Consider the following 23010-nt stretch of genomic DNA (forward strand, 5'->3'; position numbering starts at 1 on the left):
AGATATATATACATATATACATATACACACATATACATATACATATACATATATATGTGTGTATATATGTGTGTATATATATATATATATATATATATATAGAGAGAGAGAGAGAGAGAGAGAGAGAGAGAGAGAGAGAGAGAGAGAAAGAGAGAGAGTTGCTGAGGAGGAGGAAGAGGAGAAGGGGAAGGAAGGATTCAGCAACAGGAGACTGAGCAGGAACAGCCAGTAAAATGGGAGGAAAACCAAGAGAAAAACCAGGAGAGAGAGGGATCTGATCAGCTAATTGAGGAAAGTGTTTCAGGAAGGAGAAAGTGGGGTAGTGTGGCCCAGCAGTCTAAGAAATAGAGAATGATTAAATGTGTTGAGGTTGCTGATAGGTAAAGAAAAATAAGGACTGAGGCAGACACCACCATTTGATTGAGCAATATGTGCCACTTAAAATATATCACTTTGGCATACAGATTATTTTTAGCTGAAAGCAGTTGAGAAGAAGCAGATCTGGGAAAAGCTCTCTGCCTCCCTCTATTTGTATAAAAGTAGGACAAAAATTGACAGAAGAGTCCCTCTCTACCAGAAAAATTAAGTTATTCACCAGAGACAACTTTGGACCCTTATCAGCCTGGAGACAGCACCAGAGGAATCTATAGAACAAACTTTATTAACTAGCCTTTATCTACCAATAGTTTCCCACAATTTGCTACCACTAAATGCAGGTCCTTTTCCTTCGTCTTGTCACTTCTCTAAAAATGTATTGTTCCTTTTCTAAGATGCTATATAAGCCCATGTTCTAACTAAACCTTTGAGTCACTCATCTCTGGATACACAATGAACATATTTCTGAACTTCTGCTTTTCTCTCGTCGATGTGTACTTGGCCAGAACCTTTCCTCCCCTACAGAGGTCCTCAGTGACGTTGACAAGAGCAAATTAGGTACAGTATTTAGGTATGAAGACCTAATTGGACCAGATGAAAGAGACTGGGAGGAGAAAAAATGATGCAAACACTGTAGACAATTCTCTCTCAAGTTTTTGGCAGGAACTGGAAGGCAGGTAGAGGTGAAGATGTTGGTGTTAAAATGTCAAAATAATACATTATATGCATGATAGAGGTTGCCCATCATTGGTAGAGGTGACATGCATTTCATTCATGATAGCTGATCAGGTAGCTGCTGGGTGCTGTTCTAAGTGCATTGATTAATATCCTCATACATTGATTAATAGCCCCATTAAATTGTCATTACCCCTCTCCCCCAGATTATGGAGGGAGAAACTGTGGAACAGGGGGGTTGATTGATTTACCGAAGGTCATACCATTAGTGAGTGATGGTGCTGGATTTGAACCTAGGTAATATGGCTATCTACATTAGGCCACGCCTATACTTAACTTTTATCCTATAACTGCCTGGTCTGGGCTGGATCTTGGCCATGGGCTGCCTAGCTAATTTCTCCCGAGTGCTCTTTCCTGATTTCTGTCATGATGCTACAACCTTGTCCAGGCTATGGAGGACCTCAGTGCTGACCCTCGTGGAAGCTGCCACCTCCTGAGGGGTCACCGAGAATGAAGTGAGGGAGAGTTAGAGAGTAGGGCAGGTTGGAGCACAACAGTGAAGTAAACATTGCCCTCAAGACTGGAAAGGATTAGAGGTCTCAGGGTTCTGACCTCGTGTCACTTGTGGAAAGTCTCTCTGCTAGTCCCGCCCTTTCCCTCTCTTTTCTTGACCTGTGGTGTTTTAAAATAGTTCTGGATTCAGACACTAGAAAGCTGACTTGAGTTCAGGATATGCTACCTAATAAGCTGTGTGACCTTGGCCAAATGGCTTCATGTCTGAGTCTATTTTTTTTTAATCTATAAAATGAAAATTAATAATAGCTTCTATCTATTGTGCCCTCACTATGTGCCAGGACTAGGGTCATTGATCAACTTGGGGCATTTGGTTGTGAACTCAAAGGGACTGAACCATTGTGAGGCATTATCATCATTATTCTGATCCTTGCCCTAAATGCTATTTCTTTGCTTATTCCCAGTATAATTGATGTTTTCTTTTCACCTGCTCCCAGGTGACACAAGGTCCTTGGCTTTCTCTGAAGACTCCTTTAGGCTCTTCGATCATCTCTCAAGTGGCGGGACCTGTGCCAGGAGAAGGTGAGGTACAGAGAATTCAGTTTAATGTCAGCATCTCAGTCACCATCATATCACTCTATTACTTTAATATATCTGTTTGTGAAAGGATATCATATCTTGAGAAAAGCACACAAATCATGAGTGTTCGATGAATTATCACAAAACAACTACCTCTGCGTAACTTTTGTAACCACCATCCAGTAAAGAAATAGAACGATATCAGCACCCTAGAAGCCCTCATTGTGCCCACTTTGTGCCCCCTCCCAGTCACTTCCACGTCCCTCCTCCCATGTCTTATCTCTGTGTTGCCAGAGCCTAGCACAAAGCCCTGCCCCATGAGGTCCAGTAAATATTTGCTAAATTGAACCGAATGCCTTTGGAGCTAGTTACCTTGATTTTCTTGGCCTTGATTTACTCTTCTAAAAAATAGGGCCAGCATTTCAGTAATTTCTTAATTATATATATATATATATATATATATATATATATATATGAAATATATATATATTTCAGAGAGGAAGTGAGAGGGAGAGAGAGATAGAAACATCAATGATGAGAGAGACTCATTGATTGGTTGCTTCCTCCATGCCCCCTACTGGGGATCAAGCCTGAAACCAGTTCATGTGCCCTGACCAGAAATCTAACTGTGACCTCCTGGTTCATAGGTCGATGCTCAATCACTGAGGCATGCTGGCTGGGCCAGTCAATGGCTGTTTTTAAAAACTTTACAGTGATTCCAGCAATGATGACCTCTTGAATCTTACCAATTCCAGCCAACACTTTACATTGAAATCTCAATTCCACTACTGCTGTGGGTTGAATTGTATCTTCCCAAAAGATGTGGAAGTTCAAACCACCAGTACCTATGAATGTGGTCTTATTTGGAAATAGTGTTATTGAAGATAATCAAGTTAAGTTGAGTTCATTAGGGTGGACCCCTAATCCAGTCTTACTGGCAACCTTATAAAAAGGGGAGATTTAGACTCAGAGACAGTGACATAGGGAGGTTGCCACATGAAGACAGGAGTTATGCTGCTACGATCAGTGAACACCAAAGATTGTCCGCGAAGCACCAGAAGCTGGAAGCACGGAATAGATGTACCCTCACAGCCTTTAGAAGGAACCAACTCTGCCAACACCTTGATTTCAGACCTCTAGCCTCCAGAATACGAGACAATAAATTTCTGGTGTGTGTGTGTGTGTGTTTAATCCACCTCCTTGTGGAATTTTGTTACAGCAGCGCTAGCAAACTGATACAACTATTGACAATACTAGCTAAGGAACTCTTTTTCACCCTTTTTCTTATGTGCAAAACTGAAACCATAATAATAGTTCTATGTGCTGGGCCTCTATTCTACACCCTTCACACAGATGATCTCATTCGGTCATCTCAGTAAGCCTCTGATAGGTACTGCTGCCTTTACCACTTACTTTGCAGATGAAAAAGTGTGGGGCAGGGAGGTTAAGTAACTTGCTCAAGGTCACATGGTAACCAAATACATAGGATAATAATATACCCTGCACAAGACTAATGGGAAGCCTTATGAGCCTGCGGGTGTGGATGTGAGAGCGCTTTGTAAATAGTAAAGCATTTTACCCCTGTTGGATAGAACCTCTGTAGATCCAGGACTTTGCTTGTGTGTGTGCCCTCACCGCTCCTTTCTCTTCCTACAGAACGTAACACTTCCTTCCGCCGGCGGCCAGGGGTCGCTGCGCCGCACGGCCGCTGACAGGTCGCTCTAGCCCGCTCACGCTGGAAGCTCGTTGGTGCCTATAAATGGCAGTGACCGGCTCAGCTAGGCACCAGCCCATCGCTGCCGGGGCTGCACCCGGCGCAGGAACCAGAGCTGGATCTAGGCTTCGGGAAGCCGAAGCTGGGCCGGGGCGGAGCGCAGCGCCGCCGCGCCGGGGCCGCCAGGAGGGCCGCGTTGCCGGGGGCCCACCGCGAGCCGCCCCCAGCCCGCGCCGCGCTCTCCCGCCGGGCCGCCCGCCCCCGCGCCCCCCCACCCCCCATTTCCCTGGAATCTCAGCCCGGCGCGCCTGCACCCCGGCGCTCCTCTGGGTGGGGAAGCTCCCGGCGGCTCTCTGGCTTCCCTCCTTCCTCGCAGCCCGGGCTCCCAGCCCCCTCGCTTCTTTTCCTGGACTGGGTCCCACCCGCTTCTGCCTTCCTCCTTTAGCTCAGGTTCCCTGCTCCTTCCCGCAGTCCCCTTCTCCCCTCAGTCACTTTCTCAGCCCGGGTCCCAGCCTTCCCGCTTCCTTGTCCTTGCCCGGGGTGCAACCGATCTTGCCCCTTCCTCTGTCCTAGGCGCGATCTAGCCCCCACTCTCCTTTCCCCTGGCCTGGAGGTCCAGACCTTTCCGCCTCCTCCCGTGGCCCTTCCTGGGTCCTTGTCCCTCTTCCCCAGTTTGGAGTTCTAGATCCAGGACCCAAGCCTCCCTCCATCCCCAGAGGACTGCTGCCATAACAAAAACAAAACAAAAAAAAGAGACCTCTCCAAAACATGAACTTTTCCTAGAGATGACCGCAGTCTCTCTCCCCACCTGCTGACCCCGCTTGCCACCTGATGTCCCAGGTCTTCCTCTCACTTTGCTAAGGGGTCAAGGCCTGCTGGGCTGAGGGAGGTAGGATGCTTCTGTGGTCTGGCGTCTGGGGTCCCGCTCTGCCTCGAGCCCTGCCTTCGTTGCTCGCGGTGGTAGCCTTGGTGGGGCTGCTCCCTGTGCTCAGGAGCCATGGCCTTCAGCCCAGTCCCACTGCCAGCAGCCTCCGAGGCTCAGAGCCCCCTCGAGAACGCTCCATCGGGGACGTCACCACCGCGCCACCGGAGCTCACCCCCGAGAGCCCCCTGGTTAACCATTCCATCACTGAAAGTGGCTCCAAACTCCAAAAGTCCTTTCCAGTCCTGGATATCGACTACGACCACGTGCGCATCCCCTTCGAGATCGCCCTCTGGATCCTGCTGGCCTGCCTCATGAAGATCGGTAAGTCCAGTCTGCTCGGATGCATCCGCTGCCACCAAACCGGTGCCACCTGCTCGGATGCATCCGCGGCCACCAAACCGATGAGCTGCTTGCCCCATCCTTACCCCTCCAGGCAGGAATCAAGGTCTGGACTCCTGTGAGGTAGGCAGCCTCCATCCCGGCATCTTGGTCCTTCTCAAGCTTGAGCTCTGTGGCCTCTGTGCCTGAGGCCTCCCAAGCACTGTGCACGGGAAAGAACAGGATGAGAGCATGAGATGCTTGTGATACGGGGGATTTCAGCCAGACTACCAGGCCTGGCAAGTCTCCTCTGGCCGGACCAGACCCTCAGGGGAGCCAGGCACCCCGCTGTGTGGAAGGCAAAGAGAAGTGTCTTCCAGCAAGTGGCACAGCCTGCTCTGTCAGCAGCAACCAGTGCAATCAGATGCTTCATGGGAGGGTTTTCCGGGTGGAGTATGTTTCTCCTTTGCCCAAGGAGTTTGATTATAGTGGGAGGAGGGGGGAGGGTCAGTCTCGTGCTGGAGACCTAGAGGTGTGGTAGAACATGAGGGATCCCGGTATTTCCACCTTCCTTTATCCCTGAAACATTACCTGTCAGCTTTGCTTGCCCTGGCTTCTCCTTCTTGTGTGAGGATCAGTTTCCGTCTCAGGCATGCTATTCTCTGAACAGTTCATGGGACAGGGGACCCTGGGGTGTCTGTAGTTTGTTTTGGGGGTGGAGGGGAGCGCAGGCAGTTGGTCAGGCCCCAGCTCACTTCCAGGTTGGCACCTGGCTGCCTCTCAGGGTGGTGCCTGAGCTGGCCAGTCACATTGGCCTGCTGCTCACCCAAGTGGGAGGAGGGCAGGTGGAAGGGTTCAGGATGTTCCGGTCTGGGGAGACTTGGACATGTTCTTTTTGGGAGAAGGAAACAGGGTTGGTCTCCTTGCAAGGCCTGAGCTCTGGGTTCTGCTGGGTGATTGATGGAGCTCACCGGAGCCTGCAGAGCCCAGAGGTCCCTGGAAGGAGGGCGGGGGTGGGGGTGGGGAGGGGTACTTTGAAAGCTGACTTTGCTTTCTGAGCCCCAGCCAGCTGTGGAAGGCATGAGGGCCTGGTGCTCTGGCAGTTTGGGTTTGGGGAGTTGGTGACTCTTGGCAGGAAGCCTTGCAGCTTTCCCAAGGACATGCAGGAGCCGAGTGGCAGTGCCGGGCCGGTGTGAGGCGGGCTCCGGGACATGCTGCAGGAAGGCGCTCTGTTGTGACACATCCCAAACGGAGCCTGCTTCCTGGTGCAGGATGTTCCGGCCTGAGGAGAGCTGTGACCGTGGCAGGGCCCGGCCTGTTCATGGACCTGGGCCATGGGCACCTATACCCTGATGGCAGCCAGGAAAAATCCAGGACTGGGCAAGGGGAGCCATGTGTACTGATGCTGACACATAACATGACCTTGAACGAGCCGGGCCCTTTTTCTGCAGGTCTCGCCCACCTGTGAAACGGGCAAGAATCTCAGTGTGACCACATCAACCCAGTCATGAAACCTATGTTTTAATTTGCCGTAAGAAACCAAAGTGACCACGATGTGTCATTTACTTGTGTGAGACCCGGAAGAGACTTCCCAAGCACTGTCTATAAATGGCCCTCCTCTCTCCAATCACCTCTCCTTTCAGCCACTCCTGCCGTGGTGGCAGGGCCCTGGGGACTGGCACACACATGGCAGGTCTCAGTGACTTCTGGTGGGATGACACATGACCATAAAGATCCTACTGTGGGCAGTCAGGAGTTTGTCCATATAGACCTGGTATCTCTGGTTCTAATTGGGTCAGGTTTGGCCTGCTTTGTCCCCACCAGAACCTGTGCCAGGGACCCTGGGCGGCAGCAGAACAGAGGTGGTGCCATGGCAGGGGTATTAGTCTAGAAGTTAGGAAACTTGGCTTCTCACCCTGCCTCTCTCTGTGGCCTTGGACCCATCACCCATCTCCACTTGTTAATGGGCCCAGGTGGCTCCTTCTGACCATTTCTGCCACTTCACTGACTTAGGGAACCCTGGCCAGTCATTCGGCCTGGGGACCTCAGCTGTCCTGTTGTAAAATGAGGAGGCTGAATACGATCTCTGAAGGCCTTCACAGTTCCAAAAGCCTGTGTTTCGGGCTTTGGAGGACATTTTTTCCTGTGTCTGAAAACAGAGGCGTCCTTGCATCTGGCCATCCCGAGAAGGAAATCCACCGAGAGATCACCGGGGTCCCCGTTCAAGTGACACAAGGGGCAGCCCGTGCTCTCCTCCTCCCTTTGCGGCGTAGCAGTGAGGTCAGATAAGGGCTCCACCGCTTTTCCACTTGCCTCGCTGCGCCTCCATTTCCTCTTGTGTAAAATGGGGAAGCGATACTATCAGCCGTAGCGCCTCCTGATGTGCCGATGACAGAAGTGAATGCCCGTCAAGTTGTCTTGGTGCCCACAGGGAGCACTCAGGAGCGGCAGCTGCCCGGGTTGGTATTTCAGTCACCGAAGGGCATCCCCACCTCAGCCTCCTACCGCATCCTTTGAGGCCGGAGGATTACAAATCTCTCCACCCTGGGCCGCCACCGGGTGTCAGGGTTTTGGGGTGTGTCCGCTGACTTTGTTTTCCTTTCACTTAAGCTGTCTCTCAGGTGGGAGGGACATGGCACACCAACTGACTTCGGAGGTAGGGGTTGGGGGCCGAGACCATGCTCCCTCTGCACTCCCCAAGAGCCTTGGGGTTCCTGTTGGGGTCCCGCCTGTTCTCTCTGCGCCCCCGTGTGGGTGGCAGCTACGTGGGAGCCCTCATCCTGTCACCTGTGGCAGCCGCTTCCCTTGCACGGTGCCCCTCCTGTAAGAACGGAAGGTGCGGTGTGCAGCCCTCATTCTGCCCTCAGCACGGAGCAGAGCCTTGCAAGGCCTGAGCTCTGGGTTCTGCTGGGTGATTGATGGAGCTCACCGGAGCCTGAGATGGGTGTGGGAGGGGCGGGGTCGGAGCTGAAGTTTCAGAGTAGATGCTCTGGCTTCTCTAACCGATTCAGGGGGTGAGTGGGCTGGTCACTTCCCTTCTCTGGCCTTTTTTTGTTGTTGTTGTTATCTCTGCAATAGTCAGGCATTCTTGCCTTTCCCTTGGTGGGGTGGGGCTAGTGGTGGGAAGGGATCTAAATTACTGGGAGAACTAGGAGAGTGACCCCACGCCTTGGGTTAAGGTCCATTCTCCTCGCCCACCGCCCACTATGATTCGGACCCTGCGTGAAGTCCGCTCTGTCCCCAGTTCACCCGGCTCCCCGTCCAGTGCTCCTGCCAGGGCAGAGCCTCCCTGTAACCCAGCTCGCCGCTGGCACCACCGCGTTTGTTTGTCCATCTCCCTGACCCGGAACTCCTGGCAGAGGCCTGGAGCCCGGAAAGCAGGTATTCATGTTGTCGCCTGACCAGAGGCAAAAAAGGCCTTCCTTTGTCCCTTTCCGCCTTATAGCTTGTTTTGGTCTTTACAAGGGGCATCCTGACATTTACTCTCAGGACAAGTCTGTGCGCAGAGGAGAATGGGAGCCATTATTGCCCTCTCCACGTATGTGGACATCAGAGCCAGCAACGGGCTTCCTATAAAAATAAGGTTAGGCCTTTCCTCTCCCTCTTCTCAAAGGAAGAGACGAACAGCTTAAAGGTCACCTTGAAACTGGTGCAAGGAGCCCGGATGGGACCTTTCTGAGAAGAAAGAAGTGACCTTTTGCTCTCGGAGAAAGTAGCTGAGTGACTGCAGGACAGTGGAGGGAGGGCACCTGAGGACTAGGAGGAAGCCTTCGGGTAGGACACGTGTCTCTGGAAGGGCCAGGGCTGGTGTTCTCGGGCCTGAGATGGTCATTTTGCTTGGAGTTCATTGAGCTGAGCACCCACGAGGCCCGCCTTGCCTCCATGCCCCGCCCCACCCGCCCCTCCAGCTCTGGTGGCGAGGGGAGACATGGCCAGCAAGCCTGGACCAGGCACCTTGTTCCTCTGAACCTGGCTCGCCTCATTGGTGAGGTGACATGCCATCGCTGCTTTCTAGGCACCCCTGCATTTCTGTAGGACCCGTGCAGAGATTGGGTGTGGGCATGCCCAGCCCAGTGCCCCGCTCACTGTGGCAGGTCTCAGGGCCTGTTCAGATTCCTCCCCCTTTGGGCGGTCTTCCCAGCCCACGCCAGCCACAGCAGTTGCTTTCACGTCTCCCCCTGAACCCATCTCCCTTATTGTTTATCCACAGCGTTGGCATTAGGCCTCGCCTGCCCTGTGACATCTCTTCTGTGGGGTGTGTGTGTGTGTGTGTGTGTGTGTGTGTGTGTGTGTTTTAATAAGAGTAACCATTTTATTGAGTATCTACAGAGTAGAGTCAGGCACTTTGTAAAAGTGGTCTCATTCAATCCCCACTAAAATCACACGGGATGAAGGCTCTCTCTGTTTGGCAGACGAGGAAACAGCTCACAGAGGTTCTCTGCTGTGAGGCTGAATTGCTGTTTCTTTTCTGTCTGAGTCTTGGCATAGCCTCCTCGAGGGCTGCAGTTACGTCTCCTGCCCCTCACACTCCCCTTGGCGGATGTCCACAGCCCTGCACTGAGTAGGTGCCCAGGTCACTGCACCTGCCCTGGGAGCTGTAGGGCTCCCCTTAGGGTCAGGGCAGATGCCGATGGCGGGAGTCTTCTCCCAGCCCTGAGGAGACGGGAAGGGTTCTCGGTGCTGGCTTTGGGCCCACACTCCGTCCCTATGAGTCTGCATGGGTGCAGCCGAGGCTGGGCCTGTCCCTTGTCCTCTGGCAGTGACCTTGCCATCTCTTTGCTGGTGCCCTCTCGGTAGTCTGACTGCTTCCCTGCTTGGCAGGAGGGTTTCTGGGAAAGGGTGGTTCCCTTTATCCAGCAGGGGTGGCTCACCTGTTGTGACCTCCCGCCTGGGCAGAAAGGGTGCTGGGTTGCTTTTGGTCCCCTCACGGCTCAGCAAGATCCCTGGGAGGCAGCTCCGTGTTGGCAACAGGTGGCACCGCGTTCTTTATCCCTAAAAGGCAGGCGGAGGGGCGTAGTAACGCTTGTGGGTACTGTAACCTGCGAATACGGCATTTAATTCTGGTCATCTCAGGGGAGGGCCTGTGGTGAGAGCAGCAGGTGATATTGGTGGGCCATTTGGTGCATTGAGAGGATCAAGGGGAATCAGAGATCCAGAAGGGCTCCGAGGAGAGTAAGTGAGCAGACACACCCATGCTGGCAGCCTGATGGTCATCGGGAGGCACACCAGTTCTGCAGGAGGAAGGGCTGGAGGAGCGGGTGACCGAGGGGTCAGGCCAGCACAGGTCTGCGTTCTGACCATCCCCTTGAACACATCCTGAAGGAGGAGCGTGAGAGCTGGACACAGAGCTCTCTCTGTGGAGCAACGGACCTTTGAAATGGAGGGCTTTTCCTTTCCCGTGAAGTGCTGTAGGTCCTCCAGGAGGAGAAAGGAGAGGCAGAGAAGCGAATTAAAACAGAAAACATACCCGGCTGGTGTGGCTCAGTGTTTGCTCGTTGACCCATGAACCAGGAGATCAGGGTTTGATTCCAAGACAGGGCACATTGCCCAGGTTTTGGGCTCAATCCCCAGTAGGGGGCGTGTAGGAGGCAGCCGGTCAGTGATTCTCTCAACTTGGATGTTTCTATCCCTCTTTCCCTCTCCCTTCTTCTTTCTGACATCGTTAAAAACAAATAAATAACAACAACAGAATCACACAGAAAAGATGCTGGATGGGTGAAGAGATCTGAGGTCTGGTCCTAGCTCTTTGTGCCTCGCTGTGTGACCTTACGCAAGGCACAACCTCTCTGAGCCCGTGTCCTAATTTGTAATATTGTGTTAGGTATTTGTTCATTACATCAGCCAGCACTTATTGACCTCCTGTTTCAGAGGCTGTGTCGGGTACTGGCACAGCTAGAATACATTGGGGTCTAAGCCGAGCTCCGTCTGTCTGACTCGGAGCCCATGTTTTCTTTATCATCACGCCCTGACTCCCTCCCTTTCAGGTCAGAAGTTTTATTCCCCACATCATTTTGAGCAGGGAAGGCTGAGAGGTTTTAGTGTTTCATGTCTTGGATGCTCTCTGTGGATCATTTCTTGGGTTTGGGGGGAGACTGTGACCCTCCTCTAAATCTCACTGGGAGGCAAACAGTCCTCAGAGCTGGCTGGCAGTGAGAAACACAGGAGGAGCTGGGAATCGGAGCTGAGGGGCCCCAGGCTCCCTATGGGAATGCCAGCCTCTACACAGCCGGCAGGCCTTCCTCCTTCCCTCCCTTTTCCCATCACCCTCCACCCCCACCCTCCCTCCCTGGTGGGGAGAAGGCTCACTCAGCAAGCCCGGGGCCTGGGTTATCCCTGAGTCATCCATCGCCTGTGTGGGCCTCGTTCTGCAGCACTCATTCCCCCGGCGAGCGTCTGAGTCAGACACGTCTCCCCAAGGTTGTCTGCGCACACCACACCGGACCAACCCATCTCTTTAGATGCTGATAAACATCAACTGGCGCTTTAAGGCAGCCTGTGATTATACGTGGGTATTTTTAATCTTATGGGCTAATCTAATTTTAACCGAACTGAGTTTTGGATCGGGCCTGGATCCGTGGCTGCTCTCTTTTCCCTGGGATCACGCCGACTTCATTTTCCTGCCCCTACAGCTCATCCAGCACGAGGGGCCCCGTTCTCAGGGTCTGCTGGGCCAGACCTGACCCCTGGGCTCTGATACCGTCTTGCTGAAAATCTGGAGTTCCCCAAATTACCCCAGCAAGCTTTTTCCCGAAAAAGATGTTTCCTGAAGCAGCTCTAGGTGGGGCTCAGAATGAGAGGTCCTGTTCCTTCCTGGGCCCCCTTCCTGATCTCTTGGGGGACACTTGCCCCTCAGGCCGGGCTGGCCCGTCCCCGGTGCTCAGGCTGTCTGAGACCAGGCCGCTGCAGGCGGAGAGGTGACATCACCACTGTGCGTCAGGGCCCACAGACTCACCAAAATAATAGACAGCTAACACTAACACAGCACTCCCCTTGTGCCAGACAAAGTTAAATAAAGGCTGTGTCTTTGTGCTGGCCAAGCCAAGACTGGGAGCAGCTAATTAATTCGTCTGTTTAAGCTGGGGTGCAAGAGCAGGTCAGCTGGAATATCCATCCGGCATTTCACTTGTGGCCCATCGGGGAGCCAACAGGAGTGAAACCCCAGCCCCGCTCATTAAGAGCCCCCCGGGCCGCCGAGGAGAGAGTGGTTGACCTGTGCGCAGGGCTGGGCAGATTCCTGGCTGAAGCAGTGTCCTGAGGAACAGTCGGTCCCCAAGGGCAGGGGTGGTTCGGGAAGGCTTCTCTGAGGAGGCGGAACTTGAGCCAGTCTTGAAGGGTAGAGAAGTAGATAAGCAGGCGTGACCAGGACAGCTATTCTTAGGACAGATTCCTACAAGAACGTAAGCCCCTTGAGGACGCCGCGCCAGAATATTTGCGGAATGAATGAAGGCTTGATTGATTCAGGGTCCACATTGAACCGGCATCTGGCCACACAGAAACCGGTTTGACTGCTCAGCGAGGAGGGAGAGCGAAGTTTGGAGAGGCTAGTCACCAGCCCGAAGGCCAGGCCCGGGAGCAGAATGAGCTCGGGAAGCGACAGCTGATGCTTTCTGTGTGTGTGTGTGTGTAGCTGCCCGTCTCCGTCCCTCCCGGCCGCCTGCAGCTGGCTCTGATGAACGGAGGGTCCTGTCAGGGCGGGGTGGGGTCCGTCTGGAAAAGTCTGGGTTTGTTTGGTCGGCTGTTGATTTGTGTAAGTAAAAGCAAGACACCAGAGCTTCCTCAGGGGGCTGCCAAGAGCCCTAATTGAATTGAGCTTTTCCCCGGGAAGATTCCTCAAGCCATCAACCACACGGTGACTGTGAATTACTGAGACGCGTGGCCATAAACCACACAAGAAAGCAGCCTCATTACAGTTGCACCTGGGCAGGTTGACTTATGGCTTCTCTTTGTTTTTATGTGTGTGTTGGGAGTGGATTGGGGCCAGAATCTCCTTTCTGTGGCAGATTTGTTTTTATTTTTATAATATGAATAAATAAAACATGTACATGGTAAAAAACAAAAAACAAACAAACAAACAAAAAAACACCCCACAAAAACAAAAACCCAAACAAAAACAAACCCCAGGAATACAGAAGGGTATTAAGGTACAAAGTAAAAGTTCCCCTCCTCACTTCTCTGACCACCCCCACTGTCACACTCCCCAGAGGTCAGCACTGTTAACTTTCTTTTTTTTTTTTTTTTTAAAATATATTTTATTGATTTTTTAGAGAGAGGAAGGGAGAGAGATAGAGAGCTAGAAACGTCGACGAGAGAGAAACATCGACCAGCTGCCTCTTGCACACCCCCTACCGGGGATGTGCCCGCAACCAACGTACATGCCCCTGACCGAAATTGAACCTGGGACCTTTCAGTCCGCAGACTGAGCCAAACCGGTTTCGGCAGCACTGTTCACTTTCTTGTGTATCTTTTCAGAAATTCTCTATGAATATGTGAGCGTGGGAGTATGAGGGCAGGCTTAATTTTCATAAAGCCATTTGTAAAGGGACAGAGCTCTAGGCTGGGAATTGGGGATCTGGGTCCTCTTTCTTACATATTGATGTATGATAAGTCATTTTGCCACCCTGGGCCTTAGTTTCCCTGTTTGTCAATTCCCAGTGTTGTCTCTGGGACTTTCCAACAGGAAAGGCAGTCATCCCAGGGCGCCCTCTGCTCTGGGGAGGCCTGGGCAGACTTGTGAGGCCCGTGGAGCCCATTCTTTGGGGGATGTGCCACTGCTGTCATGATCCCTGGCTTCAGAGCACAGACTCCTCGAGTATAAGATGGTGGTCAGTTCCACCTCCTGCTCTGGGTTATGGGGTTAAATGGGCTCTCAGAGAGCCCACTTTTTTCTCTTGCTGGGGAAATAAGATAACACTCGAGGGAGAAAGCACAGGTGGGAAATTGTGTTACTCAGGCTGGGATGCTGAGGTTATCAGAAAGGAGGGGGAGAGGAGGGAAGGCTTCCTGAAGGAGGAGATCTTTTTAAAAATATGTACTTTTTAAATTGATTTCAGAGAGAGAAAGGAAGAGGGAAAAAGATATAGAAGAGTGATGAGAGAGAATCATTGATTGGCTGCCTCCTGCACACCCCTCTGGGGATCAAGCCCTGAAACCCAAGCATGTGTTCTGAATTAAACCCTGACCTCCTGGTTCATAGGTGGATGCTCAACCATTGATCCACACTGGCTGGTCGTGAAGGAGGTGATCTTGAGCAGTGGGCAGGTGGAGAAGAGGAACACCATTTAGGAGGGCTTTTAGGAGGGTTTCTGGCTTAGGTGGGAGAATGGATTGGGGGATCTGCTGTTCTAGGATATAGGTTCCTAAGAGTCTTCCTTATGCATGATGGAGTTGAAGGGTGCACGGACCCCCTAAAGTAGCCTGCAGACATTTATTTATGTGCTAGAGGACTGGTGCATGGAAATTCATGCACTGGAGGGGGATCCCTCAGCCCAGCCTGCCCCCTCTCACAGTCCAGGAGCCCTCAGGGGCAGGAGGCAACCCGGTGATCAGGGGAAGGCAACGCCCCATCACGCCTCTGCTGCTGCCACTGCCAGCAGTGCAAGCCTCGGCTGGCCCCCCGGTTACCTGAGCCTCAGGTGACCCTGGACGGCTGGGCAGCTGCCATCCGAGGCTTGCCTGTGCCTCAGGCTGGCCCTGGGCTGCTTGGGAGCTGAGGGAACTGGAGGATTCCTGAGGCAGCCTGCTGCCTGGGTGGGGCTGAGAGGACTGGGTGCCGCCATCTTGTGGCTGTAGACACCACCATCTTTGAAGGCATGGCAGTCAATTAGCATATTTCCTCCTTATTGACTGTAGGCACCGCCATCTTTGAGGGTGGAACAGTCAAGTAGAATATTCCCTCCTTATTGGCTGTGGGTGCTGCCATCTTTGAGGGCGGGGCAGTCAATTTGCATATTCCCTCTTTATTAGATAGGATGCTTTTATCAGAGGGAGAAGACCCATAATAGCTACAGATTTTCAGACGGATCTGTGGCTCCCCGAAGGTTAAGAGCTTCAGCCTTGTGTGCAGTGGGCATTTGCAGAAAGGTAAAGGCCTTTACTTGGACAAAGTGTTACTAACCCTGGGACGAGTGGAATTTGCCTGGGGAACTGTTGAATTCCTAGGCTAGAGGAATCTAGTCAGAATGAGTAAGCCGTGTGCTGGGAGGGGAGGTGGGAAAATGACTCTGTAACGTAGAGAAACACTTCTGGGTTGGGGAGCAGAGCAGCGGCAGCAGGCCCCGCCCTCCCCTGGTCGGGCTGCCCCCGGGTTTGCTGGGTTTCTGTGGTGAGCCCTGCGGTAACCCAGGCCCTTGCCCTTTTTCCTAAAGTGGCGAGGGCCCGAACACACCCCTGAGGTTTGTTGGGGGGCACAGCTGCCTCTGAGGCAGCAGAAGCAAGGGGTGGCCAGTGAAGAGACAGGCTTTGAGGGTGGTGGTAAGCAGCCCCAACTGGCCTCCACTGTTTTCTGAGAAAACCAAGCCCCCATTTGCTGCTCCCACGCTGCTTTTGGAAGTGAAAGTAGAGACTATTATTCTGCCTCTGGAATATTAGAGGTAGACAGGACCTTACTTTAGCCTGTGGCCCAAGGACGCACAGGGGAAATGGAGATGTTTTGATCCAGTCTCCTCGTGTTCCCGTTGAGGCCCAGAGGGGAGGTACCCAGAACCATGCGTACGTCAGTGGCAGAGGGAGGGCCTTTTCTGTTCTGTTAGCTAACCCCGGGATCTCTGGGCGGTAAGAACTGGACCAAGAGGAAGGACTATGGTCTGTGATGTTGGTATCTGAGCCTTAGTTGCTCTCTAGTAGCCCTGTAAGGCTACGGAAGGGCAGCTTCCTGCTGGCGTATCTACCAGAGAACTGTTGATGGCAGGGAAACCCTCTGGCCCAGCCACAAAGGTCCTCGCAGGAGAACCAAGTGAAGAGCCAGCCCGGAGGCTTCTTCCCTCGCCCACCAAACGCCTCAGGCCTCCGTATTCCATCACGGAATAACGTTGAGCCTGGGCGCTGTGCTTTTTATAGCGTCTCTGCCATCAAACCAGGGAATGAGATCTCCTGGGTCCGGGCCAGGGCCCACGGGACTCTGGGCGCCATACCGGGCAGGCAGGCTGCCAGGGTGAGGCGGAGCAGCTCACCTAGCTGAGCTCAGGCCCGGCCTCAGGTTACAGCTTAATGGCGTGGGGAGCAGGCACCCTGCCCTGCCAGGCCCGCCTGGCTGGGGGAGCTAGCAGAGAGGCAAGAGAACGGCCCTCTCTCAAGGAGTCCAGGAACTGGTTTGAGAAGCGCAATATAGACGCAGAGTAGTGAGGCAGGAGCAAATGGCTGTGATCTGAGGTCCAGATGGAATTGTATGAGGTTTCAGAGGAGGCAGAAAGACCTCACCTGGGAGGATGGGGAGTGGCTTTGCGAAGGTGATGGTTGAACTCCGGTTTAGATGAGAAGCTTGAGTGAAACAGCATTTGGGCACCAACAGAAGCTTCTAGTTGGGGACCTTTTGCTTGCACAGTTCCACAGACCTCGCCTCAAATCTCAGCTGTCACCTCGCAGCACCATGACTGGGGAGGTCACTTCCCCTCCCAGTCTGTTCACCTGTAACAGGGGTGACGCCTGGCAGGGGTGCAGGAGGGTGTGGGGAGAGTGCTCTTGTAAGAGGCGGGGTACAGTGCGTGGCACGTTCTGTACACACAGAAAATGGAGGCTCTTAGGAGCCAGCCCCCTTCGGGTCCAGGAGGAAGAGACATACTTTGTTTCTTCTGACTCCTGAGTTTCTCAGGATCTGAATAATCACTCAGCAGTGACACCCTGCTGTGTGTCCAGTGCTGTGCTGAATAGGATTCCTCCTTTTATTGGGAACCCCCCTGAGGCGGCAGAGCACTTCCCAGCATGCATCAGGAGACCTTCACTGTTACTCACTGTTTTATCGATGAAGAGGCCAGCCCAGCCCAGGTGACTTGCCTAGGGTCATAGTGGCCAGCCCCAGGGCCTCCCATCCCAGGCCCCGTCCTGTCTCTCACACTTAGCAGGCATTCTGCCACCTGGCTGGGGCAGGAAGACTTGCCCCTTGAAACGTATATTGAGCAAAGCACTATTTTGTATGACATCTTGACATGTAGCTATAAAAGCTACACTTTCGCAGAACAGATGACGGTGTTTAAAATAGACCCCGCTATGATGTGCCGGTGTTCAGGGCAGAAGATTCTGCCACTTGGTAACCGCATCCCTCTGTCTGAGCCTCAGTTTCCCCATCGGTGAAGCAATGTCTCTAAAGCCCACGCACACCACAAGCACTCGGAAACGGGAGGTGGCACTCTCCTGGTCGCACCCCAGGAAGAGGAGGTGAGAGTAGAGTCGAGAAGTGGAGGAGGATTTCAGGGCCAGAGGGCGCTGATTGGGGTAAGGCCGAATGTCACCAGGACTGGGGAGACCGTGAGCCTGTGGGCTGAGGCATCTGAGTTTGGGAGGGCTGGGAGACTCGCCCTCCGCAAACCCTGACTCATGCCTGATAAATGCGGTGCTGAAGGTGAAAAGATGAATAAATTTAATCTCAGCCTCTCAGTGCAGGGGGGGGGGGGGGGTGTGCGGAGATGCAAACAGGCACTTGTGATGAGCTGTGAAGGGTGGAAGGCGAATCAGAGAAGGCCTCCCTGAGCTTAGGCTGAGGCTTGAAGGTTAAGCAGAAGTTTGCTCCGCTCCCACGGAGGGAGGAGCTGGAGAAAGGCATGGGGAGAGATGAATCATGCAGAGCCACTGCCTTTCGCTTCTGAAACCCCCTCCCCTCACCCCCAGGCATTGTTCAGCCCCTTGCCTGGCTGGGAGGAGACGTGAGCCCCTCTGGGGCTGTGAGTGCAGGGTTTGGTGTTGCCACAGCTCAGGGGAAAGTTACCGCTGCCGTTGGTTAATAAGACCCATGAGTGCCTGGCTTTGTGCCGAAGGCTCCATCCACATAGCACATCACTGTCCTGGTGTCATGGCAACGCTGAGGGATGGGAGTTGTGCTATCTGTCTTTATCCAGCCTGCAGCCACCTCCGGAAGGTGAAACGGGGGATAATTAAGTGCATGATGATGACTGTGTCGTTGCCTCAAGGCCCAGAGGACTTCAGGGAGCGGAGAAAGGTGGCTGGAGTGAGCAGGGAGCAGAGGCCTCTGTGTGGGTGTGGTCACAAGACTTGCATAAGGGGGAGGTGGTGGATCAGGCGAGGGTCACAGTGCCAGCTGAGGCTCTGAGCGGCGGGTGTGAGTGGCACCTGAGAGGAGGCCCAGCCAGCTGAGGCTTGGGTCCAGACGGGGGATCAGGGAGAAATAGGATTGGGGAGGTGGGAGCGGCTAGAACGCCAGCTGATGGCTATAGACTTGGCAGGGCCCTCAGGCTGGTGGACAGTGTGGCTCTGTGGGTTGCATGCTTGCCCCTTGGTTTCATTTCCTCTTCTGCTCTCCCTGGCTAAGTCATGGGCCTCTCTGACTGGTGACTCCAGGTGTCTTCTGAATGGTCTCTGGCTCCCCTCCCTCTGCTGGTTATCAGCTCTCCGCAGAGCGGCCGGAGGGACCACTTAGGAACGTAAACCGGAATGTGGTGCTCCCTGCTAAAAACCCCTTTCCATTGCTTCCTGACGAGCTTGCGGTAAACTCCAAGGGAGGTGTGGCCTGTTCCTCTGTCAACCTCACTTCCTGCCGCTCTTCCCCCTGCTCCGCTCACGCCGCCTTCTCGGGTTCCTCAAGCACCCCAGCCCTGCCAGGCCTGTCCCTCCGGGCTGGGCCCTGCCAGCCTCCCACATCGCAGGACTGGTGGCCGCCTGCCTGCAGGCGCTGGGGCGGGCAAAGGAGGGGGCAGGAGTCACAATAAAGATTTATTATTTTTTTACTAGTAAATCTTTACTGCCACCACACTTGCTTTCCCCAGCCTAGAATCCTGCCCGTACACCACCCGCTTTCTCCTTCAGGCCCCGCATCAAACACCATCTCCACAGAGAGGCCTGGCCACCCCGTCTAATGTGCAGCACGCCCATCCCCCCTCCCTGCAGCCTCCCTCCATGTACACAGCTAGTGTACAAAGCAGGCTGAAGGACACAGGCAGGAGCCAGACAGGGAGACTCCCAATGGCCAGGGCTCACTTGCCAGAGCGGACACAGCAATGTGGGGCAGCAGTAGAATTTCCGAAGGAACTGAACTCGGGAGAGATGCGCTGCTCTGGGTGGACACCTGGCCTCTCCAGGGAGCTGGCTTTCCAGCTGAGCAATGACAAGAAGGAGGTGCCTTTCAAAGACCAGGGGACTTCAGGAGCCCCTGGGAGGCAGCCAATCAAAGGGCGAGTGGGTTCAAGGGGCTGGAGCAGAGAGGAAGGCGTGTGAGAACGGAGAGGAAGGCAAGGGCCGGCCACGTCGGGCCTGTGTGGGGGCCTGGGTTAGACATTGGATTGGATTCTAGGTGCCATGTGGGGCCATTGGAGGCTTTGACCAGGATGTCGGGGTCTGACCTGGGGAGGGAAGTGCAGAGCAGCCTGGGAGTCGGCCGTGGAGAGCTGGCTCTGGCTTCGTGCAGGCCTCCGTGAGCCATGCAAAGCGGGTCGCTGGCCCACAGCTGCTCGCCCGGATCTGTGAGAGCATCAAGAGTGAAGCTTCCGGCCGAAACCAGTTTGGCTCAGTGGTAGAGTGTCGGTCTGCAGACTGAAAGGTCCCAGGTTCGATTCCGGTCAAGGGCATTACATTGGTTGCGGGCACATCCCTGGTAGGGGGGTGTGCAAGAGGCAGCTGGTCGATGTTTCTCTCTCATCGACGTTTCTAGCTCTCTATCTCTCTGTAAAAAAATCAATAAAATACACTTTAAAAAAAAAAGAATTCTTAAAAAAAAAAAAAAAAAAAAAAGACTGAAACTTCCGACAGGCACCTCTGCCAGAAGCTCCGGCCTGCAAGGGCCATTCCCAGGGAGGGGTGGACAGGGAGCCGGAGCAGAGCAGTCAGGCATGTGGGGAAAGGAATGGTTGAGTGGGTGCCAGGCTCTGCTGGACTCCTGCCCCCTCCTTTGCCCGCCCCAGCCTCTGCAGCCAGGCGGTCACCAGACCTGCGATGTGGGAGGCGTGGGACCGCCCAGCCCAGCGCCAGGACCCTGAGACGCGTTTCTGGCTGAATTCTGTGTCCCCACGTGGCCTCAGAGTTTTCATTCCGGGAAAGGGCTGGCCTGGAATCAGAATCGGATTTTATTGTTGGGAGGGATCCTAGAGACCGAGTGAGGAGTCCTGGAGGTGCAGCGGACGAGATAAGGGGGTGGGGTCCAAAGGCCTGGCTCTGGCTCCTGCCGCTAGGAGTGCCTGGCGTGCAGGGTCGGGAGGTTCAGTGACCGCTGTGGCATCGTAAGTGCTTGGACATGTCTGGTGAGCAATGACCGGTGACGGGGCCTGGCCCAGCCCCCTCCTTTCACAGGAAGAAGCGGAAGCCCCAAGGGGAAGTGTGTCCACAGGCCGCAGTGGGCGGGGCAGAGCTGGGGTTAGTTCAGGTCTCCCAGCTCAGAGTCTGTGATGGAGTAGATGTCATTCTTTCCTGCACATCTCCCTCGTGAACCGTCCCCTGTTCCTTCTGCAGGGGGAGGTGGCTGTCCCCGGGTGTCCCACCTTCTCCTCAGCTGGTCTCTAAGCACCTACCATGTGTTAGCACTGCTGTGGGGAGGAGCTTCCCGCCTTGTGCTGCCAGTTTGTGTGGGAGATAAGACATGTACACAGCTCGTATACAAAGCAGGCTGAGTGACAGGGAGGCGGCACCATGCAGAGCGGGCCCTGGTGGCAGGCGGACGGCTCTGGGTTCTGGCTCTGCCATTTAGAGGTAGTCGCCACGAGGCCCAAGCCTGCTTTGGGACAGATCAGGAAAGCCTCTGGTTCAATGCAGTTGAAAAATGAACTGCAGCCAAAACCGGTTTGGCTCAGTGGATAGAGCATTAGCCTGCGGACTGAAGGGTCCCAGGTTCTATTCCGGTCAGGGCATGTACCTTGGTTGCGGGCACATCCCCAGTGGGGGGTGTGCAAGAGGCAGCTGGTCGATGATTATCTCTCATCAATGTTTCTAACTCTCTATCCCTCTGTCTTCCTCTCTGCAAAAAATCAATAAAATATATATTTTTTTAAAAAGTGAACCGCAGGGATTTTGGGGACGTCACCACGATTGGCCTGTGTTCCGGACCAGGCTGTCCTGGCAGGTGGGGAATGGGCCAGATGAGGTTTTTCCTGGTGTTCCTGGCTCCGGGAATTTTCCACCTCCCCTATCATCTGTGGATAATTACCTTTCCTAAGAAACTGACCGGATGGGAAAGGGCAGGAAATGGTTTAGGACAAGGGCTGTGCAGGAGTTGGGGGAGAATGGAGAGGATACAGCTGGAGCGGGGGACACACGCCGAGCAGCAGCGTGATTCCCTGTGTGGGGGGAGGGGAGAGGGCCAGCGCAGGCCGGGGATGTGAAGCAGAGTGGGTGGCTCTGGGGGAGCCGAGTTCCTCAAAGCTCCTCCACTGCTGGTTCCTGCTGGGCAAGAGGGGAAGGTCGACTGGCAGGGCCTAGCTTTTCTGAATCAACAGGGGCTGGGATCCTAATTGGAAAAGCGTGAGGCAGTGTGGCCCAGTGGCCGGAGCACGGTCCAGGTCGCTGCTCAGCTCTCCTTCAGCTGAAATTCCATCATGTGGGCCAGAGGCTACTATGGCGAGTGGGTGTGCACTGGGCACCCTTTCCTGGTACCGAGCACTCCTTCCCACCTAGTTCCCTGCGGGCCCAAAACATAAGTTACGGTTAAACAGCAGCTGTCAATGTGCCGAGGCTCTCGGGAAGCCAGGCTCTAGTCAGGTGAGCAGGTGACTGAACCAGTAACCACTGATTAGCAGTGAGGAGCAAGTGGGTCTGACATTTGAACCCGGGGCAGGGCTACCCGTGCAGTGCCAGATGGTGGGAGTCAAGGACCTGGTGGCTGAAGGTCATCAGACATGAATCCCAGCTTCACTCTTAGGCTGAGTACCTGACTTGTGAGCATCCTTTTTCTGGAGATAAATCTCCCTGCCTGTTTTGTTTTGTTTTGTTTTGTTTTTTAACCTTTCTCCTTCTCTTTGTTAAATTGAGAAATAACATACCCAATTAAAGTGATGATCTTAAAGTGTGTACCTCAGTGATTATTTACAAATGTTTATGTTCATGTTTTTTGTTTATTTGTTTGAAGAGAAACATCAAAAGTGCTTTATTGAAAGTAATGTCCATCGCTAGCTACACATTTCCCCCGTCTTTCAGGTAATTTGTGGGTACCGTCCCAATAGAACTTTTCTTGTTTTGAGGCAAACCATTCAGAGATGCCATTTTCCACTTCTTTGTACATTTTTTTAAAAACTAATAAATCTTTATTGTTCAGATTATTACAGTTGTTCTTCTTCCCTCCCCCCCCCCCCAGCCATAGCTTCCCTCTACCCTGTTCCCACCCCCACCTCTGTCCTTATCCCCCACCACTGTCCTCATCCATAGGAGTATGAGTTTTGTCCAGCCTCTTCCCAACCCTCCACACTCCTTTCCCCCTGAGAATTATCAGTCCATTCCCTTTCTATGCCCCTGATCCTATTATATTCACCAGTTTATTCTGTTTATCAGACTTTTTATTTACTTGATTTTTAGATTATGAACTTTGTTGTTCATAATTTTTGTCTTTACCTTTTTCTTCTTCTTCCTCTTCTTAAAGACTACCCTTCAGCATTTCATGTAATACTGGTTTGGCAGTGATGAATTCCTTTAGCTTTTTCTAATCTGTGAAGCTCTTTATCTGAACTTCAATTCTAAATGATAGCTTTGCTGGGTAGAGTAATCTTGGTTGTAGGTTCTTGCTATTCATCACTTAGAATATTTCTTGCCACTCCCGTCTGGCCTGCAT

At 53.3% G+C, this 23010-nt stretch overlaps 1 protein-coding gene across 1 annotated transcript in view; it reads left to right on the forward strand.

Moving 5' to 3' along the window:
• The first annotated feature begins 3914 nt into the window (after positions 1-3914).
• SLC9A1 (solute carrier family 9 member A1) overlaps positions 3915-23010 on the forward strand; it is a 57948-nt gene continuing 38852 nt past the window's right edge. Inside the window, exon 1 of the mRNA XM_084874920.1 lies at positions 3915-5102. Coding sequence (XP_084731046.1) covers positions 4751-5102 — 352 coding nt within the window. The 5' untranslated portion in view covers positions 3915-4750. The remainder of the gene's footprint in view (positions 5103-23010) is intronic.

Source organism: Pipistrellus hanaki, assembly GCF_964339955.1.
Source record: "Pipistrellus hanaki genome assembly, chromosome: 2".
Lineage (NCBI taxonomy): Eukaryota > Metazoa > Chordata > Mammalia > Chiroptera > Vespertilionidae > Pipistrellus > Pipistrellus hanaki.